This window comes from Hippoglossus hippoglossus, chromosome 18 (genome assembly GCF_009819705.1).
Source record: "Hippoglossus hippoglossus isolate fHipHip1 chromosome 18, fHipHip1.pri, whole genome shotgun sequence".
Classification (NCBI taxonomy): domain Eukaryota; kingdom Metazoa; phylum Chordata; class Actinopteri; order Pleuronectiformes; family Pleuronectidae; genus Hippoglossus; species Hippoglossus hippoglossus.
The window spans coordinates 7,215,569-7,227,012 of NC_047168.1; the positions used below are offsets into that span (position 1 = coordinate 7,215,569).

Here is an 11,444-nt window from a genome sequence, read left to right on the forward strand (position 1 = left end):
GTATGAGGAACTGCAGATGTTAATTCCCATGGGTTTTTCAAAAGTGATTCCTTTCATGTAGTCATTTGATCTAATCTTTAAAAAAATATACAGCTTCAAGATTGTTGAACCCTATTAGTTTTGGTAAGTTGTAATTTGTGAGTTTTATTTCCCAAGAAATTCTAAGCTCATAAAATGAGTATGACATAACAGACCATATCACAGACAGATAACATTTAAAGCACCGGTCATAAGCTGTTTTTGATTGTTCGATTGTGCGAGTCAGACACATTTACAACAGGAAAACCTGTGGAAAACTCAGGTGAGGGGTGGGGTCTGGGACAAGCATGTCACAGCACCTTTGTTTGGGATGTGCTTATACAACCTAAAAAATGTACTCCCGTTTACCGATAATGTCAAATAAAGGTTGTATATTTCTTGTATGTTCCCTGACACATTCCCATGTACTGGAGATGAAATAACTAAATCAGCATATTCATCAGGTCTTCATAGGAACACGTCGAATTTGCATCAGCTTCAATGTGTGTGTGTAGGTGTCAACAAGTACCGATGCCTGCAGGATAGCAGAGAAGAGGCCATCTCCACTAGACTGTTACCATGAGATATTGCTCACCCTTCCAATGTTATTCCCCCCTATATGTGTACTGAGAAGATGAGCTAACACGGAGTTACGGCCCCCCCTCCCCCTCTGCGTACTAATCTACCATTTACAGGCAGCACGCAGATGGCTTTACTCCTTTCACCCATATTTAAATACAAACGACCTCCTGGCACAACACAGGAGTGTGCGTCTATGTTTGTGTCTGTCACACAGCAGCATGCAGAGGCCTGTCCCACCCCACGGAGACAAGACTCCCATTTGACGTGCAGGTACGTTTACATCACAAGGCCGATGACACGGCATAAGTAAAACTGAGGCCACAATACCACATGTCCACACAGAGGGGGTTTGTCCCTAGATAGAAATGTTACTGTGGAGAGGTTTTATTCTGAAGCACAAAACATTGGGTGTTGCTAGAATACTTTCTCAGCTGGTGGTCATGTGGTTTGAGGTGGCAAAGTGTGTGCATACCTGTGGGCTGGGTTTATATAATCAATCAAATCAAAAAGTAAACAGACTGACATTCTTTTGCTGATGACAAAGGGATGTGGGTATTTGTTCATTACATCGATGCATGGAATATCAGAAACTATATGCATCAATCTACGTAAGGAAAAATGAATTATCTGTTCAGACTTGAGCAATCATATTAATATGAAATAAATCATCACAATTTAACAGACAGCATAAGCCTGTGACATCATCAGCCTTATCAATGTAACTAAGAAATTAACTGGCATGCTTTGTTTCCATGCGTCAAATGGGTTTCCATGATATGTCATTACTCTCAAGGTCTCGATATGCTCGTGGATTTGTGTCATATAATTCGTGGAATTCAGACACACATCAGCTTTTCCTCCATTGTGCATTTCATGCTTGGCTTGAAGCTTCATTTCTATTGGAGTGTTCATCAGAGCGTCACTGTGGCGTGCGAGAGCTTTACTCGGTGCAACGAAAAACTGTCCTTGTGCAGTGTGGGCCATTCAAAAGTACGGGTTTCTGAGAGCAGCTCTGCTGTTGTCGCGTTGTATCTGAAAGGGCCTTTATGATGATTTTAAACTAAAATCGCAACTACCACCATGCCCCTGTCCTCTCTTGGAATAACTCATCTTTTATGTGTTGAATATCAGTTGCTGCTAGTTTCTAAAAAGGAAAATCTTGGGAAAAAATGCAATATTCTGTCAAAAATGCAGGTAAACAAATCTGTCACCCTGACACCGTTTCCCTACACCTTCCTATTAAAAATTCACTCTGCAAACTTTTAGAAAGTACTTCCCTTGGCCACTTTCTGAGGCTGCGGCTCATTCTGCTGAACACACACTTGGAGACATCATTGCAAACCCACCATGTCTTTTTACAACATCCATTTGCTTGGATGTATGCCCCTGCATCACAGTCTGAACTGCTGGTCGGAGCGAAATAATACACTGAAGCTGAAGTCTGTCAAAAAGCTGCATTCGTGCCCACATGTTCATCCACAGCCACCCTCAGCCACTTTCATTTGCTTTTACTCACCAACCTGCACACTCCTACACACACCATTATTAGTCCTGTTGAGAATGAAGTGTGAGGTGAACGTGGTTTGAATAAACTTCATGAAAGCAGTTGGAAATTTGTGGCAAATTCTTTCATCAGATCAGTTTACTTTTAATTTAGACCAAAAATACATCACGGCTTTAGACGCATTTAAAAATCAGCTTTCGGCTTGATACAGTTTTTCGAGGAAAATCGATATTTAGTGTTTGTTTGTTTTTTTACAAATATTTAAACACATTTTTTCTTGCCGGATCATGCTTTAAATGTATGATCTAACCTTTTCTGATTCATGATGTAAATGACCTCAATTGTTTTACTGTGCATGTTTGTTTAATTGATCAACAATCTTTTTTTTTCCCCGAGACAATAATTCACAAAATCTAATTACGCAAAAAAAAAAAGAGCACACACACACACACACACACAAATAGCCCAATTCACATAATCATCCTCTGAGTAGTTAATTAAATTACGGTTCCATTAAGCCAGAGATTCACAGTCCTTTTAACTTCTTCACTCACTTTTTCTTCACAAGCATTTGGCAACAATGCAATGACAGATGGTTTTCTATATCTGAATTCTTCAAAAAATCAGCTTTCTCAATTAACTTAAAAGGACGTGTGTTGTATGTAATGTGCATGTATGTGTGTCTGTAGACGAGTACAAACTCCTGTTTCTTCAGTGCCTGCACAGGCTCGGGCCTCTGAATGGGAGTTGAGGCGAGAAAGCCGATTTGCTACTGTACTGGTCTTTAATATAACCCAGGAACCCAGTTGCTCCCAGTTCACTGGGCCAGCATGTCACCCCCCACACTGCACTGGGTGCCCAATGTGTGGTTACATGTGTTGTAGACACTGTATTGATTGATCTGTGACTGTGCTGCGACCAGCTCCAGAGAGGGATCTAATGACACTCGACTCTCGTCTCTGCTCCAAATGGCTTTTGTTAGCTCACAAAAAGAATCGTGTGCTGGCGTCTGCCAGCCATGAAATGGGAAATGCTGAGGATTTGTTTATACAGAGGCAGATTTTTTTTTTAACAGATGCAATAGCACAACATTATGATCTATGGCTCATGAATGCCACTGTGGTTACATGCAATCAAAAGTGGAATTCTCGTGTTTGGGCCTTTGCAAAATGGTACTCTGGTGGCTGTAGAGGAAAATGTGACACATGTGGTGCATGTAAAGCATCATATGAAGAGCCGCAGAAGTACAAAGCACTACTACTACAGTATGAGTTTAAAGGGCTGCAAATCCCCAACCTGTACTTACAGGCTTTGCCGCAATCTAAAAATGCAGGGGTAGGTAAACAGTTCCCCCCCCCCCCTATAGCTTTATCGAGACCCAGCGTCCATTTGTACACATGAATTAGCAAGAGCAGCAGCTAATGCATGGAGTCAGATTACAACCTCGGAGTAGAGCCGCCTTTATCCCCATATATAGAGCTTAATCTGTCCAAATCCGCCGCTTTGCTGTGCCCTAAATCCACAACAGAGCCTAATTCCTCTTTAATCTAATGAGCGGTAAAGGTGCACACACTCAGGTTCAGGATGTCACAGACAGTGCATCTCATACAGAGCAGAGATAGCTCGGGTCTTTCCCCGCTGTGCTATTATGAAATACATTGTTATCAACAACAACGGCCAAAAAGTCACGGCAGAGCAGGCAGCAGCATGACAGGCTTTGATCGCTTGTCTGGTTATCTGCTTGTCACTCATAGTTTGTGCTGTAGGCAACACTTCCAGGTGAGTGGACGACTGTCAAGAGATGATGAGGAAGAGGAGGAGGTGGCTGCAATCTCCGGCCCACCAGCACCCAGACTTCTTCACATCACTGCAGACCTATGAAACTAAGTTAATCCCTCCAACACTTTTCTTTTTCATTATAGTTAAAAACACACTAAACAGTGAGGAGTAGTTAATGTAGTTAATGGCATAAGACTGCACAATTAATCAGAATTATGATCACAAATTATCTTCACAAATAATTAAACTTGTCTGGGCATTATATGTTGACCGTTTTCCTATTTAAGCAACTACCCTGGTACACTGAATCAAGCGCTCCTACTCATAGGTCAACTGTCTGACCAATCAAAAGCTGTGATTAACCACTGTCTGCTTCTTTAACTTTATAGTTTTTCTCACCTTCACCTGAGCCAAACTGGACAGCACTTAGCTGCAATCTGTGGTGGCATATAACCAGGATTGAAATTTATCACCAATCAACCTTCAGATTATTTTCAACAATAGATTCATAGTTTCTTTTAATAAGATGTCAAAAAATTGTTTCAAAAATGGCTGTCAGAATGAACTTAAGCTCAATTTTACATCTTTAAATTGTTTGGTTTGTCGAACCAACAGTCAAGAGGAAAAAATATTGAGTTTATTTTTAGTTTTTCAGTCTCTTATAAACTAAGAAGCTGAAACTAAGGAGCTGAAATATAAACACGAACTAATTGGCTGTACCCACTTTTCTTTTCACTCTTTGTGAAAGGTAAGTCTGGAAAGGCTTAGCATGAATTGATTAAATTCTCAGGCAGAGATCACGTCTATCCATTAGGGGAAAATCACCCAGAATGAATAAATAGCATCTCTTCACCAAAAACATTAACAGTTATGGGCAGCCCACCAAAATAAATCACAGCCACCCAAGAATACTGGAACCCCAAATGCAAAAAGACAGTTTGACGTCATCTAGTTTGCGTCATCTCCATTCCACAGAACAGCAAACGTACATCACCATTCCCTCTTGGCTGTCAAGCCCGAAGGAGAAATTTCTGTATTTGCATAAAACAAACTCGGGATGAAGTTACTGACAATTTGATTTGCATGGTTTGACAAACACCGAGGGAACTGACTGCACAAAAATATGGCAGACTATTTCTACTGAAATTTTAAGTTCATGAACAGACACAGCAGACTGACACAGAATAACAATCACAAACAGCCTCAGCACTTATTATAAATCACTTAACTTTCCGATTGCAATCTTATTCCCATGTAAATACAGCTAATTACAAGGTTCATGCATGCTAATGAGCAAATATTATTCGGAATTATAACAGCTTGAGAAAAATTCCACACAAATGGTAATTTTATATCTCTGCAAGACACCATGTCTCCACCTGATATGAAAGAAACACGACACAGGCTCATGAAGCAGAAGCGTGTGCAGGTGATCACACATAAGGCGAAGATCAAGTATGTGGCATTACTTAATGTTCCGTTCTATAAATGACTCAGCTATCTAGCTGGGATCAGTGGCTGGCATTGCGCCGCTGTCACCACCGCCATCACTCCAGCCCATGCATGTCTGAGCATTGGGGCCTCTCCTCAAAAGTCAAATGTCAGATGTTATCCATCCCCTCTCATAGAGAAGGACCCGGAACACCATCGGGGGCTCGGAGGCCCTGCTTCTCAGCTGGTGACGGAAAAACACCATTACTGAGCTCGTTTTGCTTCGGAGAGCAGTGTTGCACAATAATGAGCATATTACCAACAGTTTATTTATTTCATATTGAACTGAGGGTAGCATAAAAGAATAGTATACACCAGTAGAGACAGACATTGTTTCCTCATTCATTCTCACAGTTAGTTTGGTGGCAATACATATGAATTCAAACGTCTGTAGTAACTGCAAACATGACACATGTTTATTTAAGATAAAAGTGCAATAAATATGGCACGATGTTGACTAATGTGAGCCACTAATTTATTAGCCCATTAATCTAGCAAGTACTTACATTATTGATGAACAGTTTATTAACTATTGTATTTAAGCTAATGTACTCTCCATTTACAGTTTTTTGGTTCTTTGGTGCAATTCATTTCTGTTTTCCTTCATCGGATGTGGTGATGTCTGCAATGGTCAACTAGCAAGCAGGATTTCTATATGACAACAGCAATATGAAGCAGGTGACTATCAGCTGATTAACGTGGAGTAGTTAACAGTTGTAGGCTATGGATTGGAAATTGCCCGTACATTTCAGGGATAAAAACGTGATGGAAATGATGCAACGTCTCCTGCCGCAGCTGATAAAACTCCTGTGAGTAATTACTTTGGGGCAGTGGCTCGCAGCAGCATTATGATAATTCCTTTTTGAAAACGGAGGGGATGCAAAGCACTTATGATAAGTTGGCCTGACACTGTGACACCTTGCCTCGCAAACTAGGCAGCTGAAAACAAATTGTTTCACACATTCGGCCTGCAGTTATTTTGGAGAGGTGCTTTGTACACAGCCAGTGTCTGTGTTGTCATAATAGTGATGCATTACCAAAACACTGACTCCTCAAAACTTGATGAATGAATAATGAGCTAAATTACTTTCTTGATCTCCGCATCAGGTTTTGGAGTGAGCCCCCAGAACAGAAAGTGGCCTCTCAGATTCCCTGGCAGCCCGTCTAATGACTAATCAATACATTTTAATCTGATTGAGATCATAGCAGACCTTCACTGAGCGGATCTGGGAGGCAACTGAAAACACAGCTTTGAGATGTGCAGTGCGAAGGCATCTCCTCGTGTGACCAACACAAAAAGTACCCCGAGACCCATAGAACATGACAGGCCAGGTCTCCTGGTGATATTGTTAAATCTCTTCAAAACCCATACTTGTCATATCTATTTTTCATTAGCCTTCGAGTTGGTGGAGGCTGTAGGGGGATGATCTCTTGAAATATTCATTTCACAAGCACCAAAGACATGCTGCGACTCTCTTTTAGCGATCAACCCCATTTTTCTTTTTTAGGTAAATGTAGCTGCAGCCACACAAATGTTTAGCTGTGCATTTGCTGCGGAAAATAAACAATCTGATGATTTCAAGTGGCGCAAGCGATGGAGTGGAACTATATTTCGAGATCGAGCATCGCGAGGCAGGGCTCTGGTTTGCCTTCAACACAGTGTGATAGCCAATGATTCCAGTCATGCTGTTTTGAACACTGGAGCGTTGCATTTTTCTCCTTTCTTAACAAAACCCCAATGTTTAATGGCCACCGATGATCTAATCATTTCAACCGGCTGAGCCCAAGCAGCAGCTACGAAAAAAAATTACTCAACAATTCCTTCCTGTTCCTCGTGCACACTGGGATCCCACTGCACATGCCTGTTGTGATGCACGGGAGCTGGGGGAGGATAACGGTTGTAGTGCTGGAGCAAAATCAGCCAGTGCAAATAATAAAGGCATCACCTTGCTTATGAGGGAAAGGCTTCGCATGAGAGAGATGTCACTTGAACTGACATGCAGTGCTCATGTGCAGAACCAGAAACAGGCTTGATGGTGCCACTCAGGTGAAGATGGCATTAAACTGCAGCAGGCTATATGCCCCCCCACTATTCCTTGCACGATTTGATTATGATCTGTATTGCATTCTTATGGTAGACTGCAAAGGTGGAATGTCAGACCTGTAAACACAGAAGGCAGGAAGAACCAGCCCCATATGCCATGAACACTCAAAAAGCACACGATGGACTACCACCACCCCTCCCACCCTCCCTCCTGCAGATATGAGATTACACATGAAACACACATCAAGTAGTATCGATGCAATGCTGGAGGAAGAGGAGGAGGAGGAGGAGAATAAAGTGTTTGGGGGGGGGAACTATGCTTGGTGATTGCATGCAAAATGAGGAGAAATCGCCCTTGGGTCGTTGTGCAACATCCCTGCATGCACACTGTAAAGATATTGCGTGTGTCACAGTGGTGCAGCCCCGCGTTGTATCCAGGCACCTCGCGGGCTAAATGTGACATCTCTGTGCTAAGGGGTTCACGAAACTGGAGTTACCCTCCACTTCCTAGTTGAGCGCTGCTGTCACAGCCCCGGCTAACACCCGCGTCCACGGCGAGCAGCCGGACGTTTCTGCTGCTCCTGCCACGACACTCGTTTCTCTCCAAGTGTGCGTCCCCCTCCCCATGAAAGCGAACACTTACATTTCACCACCCTGTCCGTCGTAGATAACTTCGGCTCATCACTCGGCTTGTTTTCGGACATTTCCAGTGTGATATAACGCTGCGACGCGGCGACAGAAAAACGCTCCGCTTCTTCTCTTCGTCTCGCTGCTGCCGAACAACTCTCCCCGGGTCTATCCGAGGGAAATGGGCCGCAGTGATCTCACTGGGTCCGATCAGCGGCCAAAAATACTCGAGGACAGGGCTTGGGTTTCTGCTGCTGGAGGAGCTGCTCCGTCTGATTGACTCCTACTCTCCGGGAGCAGTGCGCACTCTAACGTGCTGACGCCCCGCGGACCCGCCCACCGCATCGCCCAGCGCCGCTTCCCATTGGCGGAGGGCGACGCGCTGCCGCTCCCGCACTGTACATTCACACTTTTCTGTTCCTGTGTCAAGTCTGCCGCGATCAGCCTGTATGAATTACTTATGATAAACGTGTAGCAGGGAGTGCACGCTGCATGAATGAATGAACAGAGACACGGGACATAAACTAATGTTCAAAGATGCACGCATATTAAACTTAAGCACCAATACACAGGCTTTAAATCCCTTGATTGTTGTTTTGTTTGTTGTCCCATCGTCCATGTCCCCTTTCAATCTGTTGAGCTCAGAGTCATTAAACTCAGTCTCCACTTTGGCATTCATCCAGTCTTTCAGGTCTGGGGATACAACACGTTTCCAGTGTCTTGACATCATTCTGGAGGCTGTAACCAAACCTACCATAATAACAGAAAATATTAAAAATGAACACACATTAAACCTAGCACCAAAACATAATCGCATCAAACATTTTGCTCTGACTCACAGTTTTTTTTCTCCCCTGTTTTTCTTAATTTCCTTGCGTAATTCAGTTATTATATTTAGGGCTGAGCAATTTAATAAAAGTCCAATATACTGATGGGTTTTCTATGAACTGTGCCATCACAGTGACGAAGTAGAGAATATGAACAGTTATTAAAAAAAGTAGATCACATCTTCAAAGTTAAAATTTAAATAAATTTTTCACTTTTACCAAGACATGCAATTCTTTTTTTTGTATAATTTGACGTGGGTAATAAAACAATATCAATTATTATTGGAATATAATTTTCATCAAAATAACACATCTTATAACAAGATAAAAAAAGTCCCAAAATATTGCTATAAATTAAGTACACATTCATTCTGTCTGTGGAATACGATGGTTCATATGCAATCCTTTCACTGAACATATTCTCACACTGCACATATGTTTTTGTTTTTACACTGTATATATTAGTTTTTATTCCATTCATATATTTTTTATATTTCCTTACACTTAGGTATTGCATGTGACTTATTACATATTAATACATATTCTTGACTTTTGCTAATATTATTAATAAAGGATTATCTTATATTATCTTAAGTATTTGTCATTCGCAAATTTGCTTGATTTTATTTCTTAATTTATAAGGACAGTGCAGACTAAACTACATTTCTGTAAATTTACTAGTGTTAGACATTTGGCAGATGATAAGATGTTCTAAAAAACCTACCAACATCAATGGCTTTCCTTACTATGAGATAAACAGTTACATTTTTAAGATGGGAACTCAAAATGTATATATTTTGAGGTAGTAACTCAAAATGAATACACGTAAAGCACAAATAATGAGATAATTAATAGTTAACCCTAATTAATAGCTAACCCTAACCCTTGTGAGACAATAAGTAATAATTATGAGACAAAAACTTTAATTCTGGGTTTAATCAAAATTATAACTAAATATCTCGTCGTTTTAATTTTCCTCCTGACTAACCTCTAAATTATTTTACTGGCAAACATGAACTTCAATATCTCAGGGCCAGATTTTGCTCTGGATATTGTTTGCTCCCTCAGGGTGAATCCTGATACTTTTATGACCCCCTGACCTTTTCATGTTGAAATTTCCAAGAGCTCTTCTCAAGCGCCACCCTCAGGACAAAGCCATGGCACTGCACACATGATATTTCACACTTTAACAGGCATATCTCCATAAACTCTGCAGAGAATGTTCATGCTCCCATGGAGATAAACCACTGTACATTAATAGCCCTCGTCCTTTACTCCAGCACCACCCTCAGGACAAATTTAGCAGTTTCAGTTCTTTTGGGTTACTCTTATGATCAAATTGTCAATGTTGTATTTGAGGCCATGGTTAACCCCTCACCTAATGTATCGCCGCGTCACTTGATATGTTAAAGTAGCTTGTTTTGACGGCTCTGGTGTCTGCTGCAGACGACTTTCAGCTTTGTTGAACTCACAGCAGATCCACAGGATATCATGTCCTGTCTTTGGAGGCAAAGTGTGTGGATCTGCATGCATGATCTATCACTGGTGAGTCACCAGGTACACAGCGGCGGCAATTTGCAAGAAGACGACTGCAGCTTTCACCCACTCATTTTTTCTCAACGCTTGTGCATTTCAGTTACCCCCGCCACTGCTGCTCAAAGCAAGCAAATTAATAAACGACGGCAAACTGCTATTTGCGAGACAGGGGGTATGGTTAAGAGTCAGTTGTTTGGCAGGGGGAGGCAGTTAATGAAGGCCTGAGTTTCACATTTCTCTCAATGTGTGTGGTTATGGGTGAGGTTGTGTGTGGTTATGTGTGTGGTTGTGTGTGTGTGTGTGCCTGTGGTAGGTCAGACAATCAGACATTCACACCAGATCATTAGTTTCTGGCTCCAGCCTCAGGCTCCGGCGCTTTGCTTTACACTGATGGCTCTGCATACTTCATTAAACTCTGGTCAAATCTGCGACTCAGGTTTTTCACTTTCCATTCACCTGTTGTCTGCTTGACAGTGACCTTTACGTGTCTTATTTGCTTACACATAGAGCCACCGTGTCTTTATATAATACAGTACTAAGTTATGGCCATGAAAGGAATGGTGTGGGATATATATTCTTTTCTTCTTCTGTACATGTGGTTGTTTTTAAACTCCATAAAAACACGAGAAAAGATGGAAACCTTTCCTCTCAAAATGATGTTTTCAAACTGGAAATCCTTAGTTACACTGTGACCTTTTTCATCTTTCCTCTTCGCTACATAAACATTAGCGAGACATCAGCTTTTTATAACTTCATGTTTTATTGCTTCACGTTTATAAACCCCCATTTATTTTTTCATGAGGTTTGGTGGTCTCAGCACCAGTGAAATATTGACAGCGAACTAAATCAGTTTTGTGAATTTCCATGACATTCAGTTTGCACAAATTACTTTTAATTCTGATCAAATTACTTGGAATTGCTGCTTTAATTTTTGAATAACAAACCGTCACATCCAGGCTTGTTCCTTATCACCGGGTTAGCGGACAGGCCTTTTTGTTCCATCGAATTATTTCTTTATTCATTGTGACGTAGCAGG

The 11,444-nt window shown here is 41.5% G+C and overlaps 1 protein-coding gene across 7 annotated transcripts in view; it reads right to left on the reverse strand.

Moving 5' to 3' along the window:
* LOC117752252 (serine/threonine-protein phosphatase 2B catalytic subunit alpha isoform) overlaps positions 1 to 8,356 on the reverse strand; it is a 62,306-nt gene extending 53,950 nt beyond the window's left edge. For 4 of the 7 annotated variants that reach the window (XM_034569524.1, XM_034569519.1, XM_034569521.1 and 1 more), the window contains exon 1: positions 8,062 to 8,356. In XM_034569524.1, coding sequence (XP_034425415.1) covers positions 8,062 to 8,122 — 61 coding nt within the window. In that variant the 5' untranslated portion in view covers positions 8,123 to 8,356. The remainder of the gene's footprint in view (positions 1 to 8,061) is intronic. The other 3 variants (XM_034569525.1, XM_034569522.1, XM_034569520.1) reach the window with 1 other exon arrangement.
* Between the last annotated feature and the right edge of the window lie 3,088 nt (positions 8,357 to 11,444).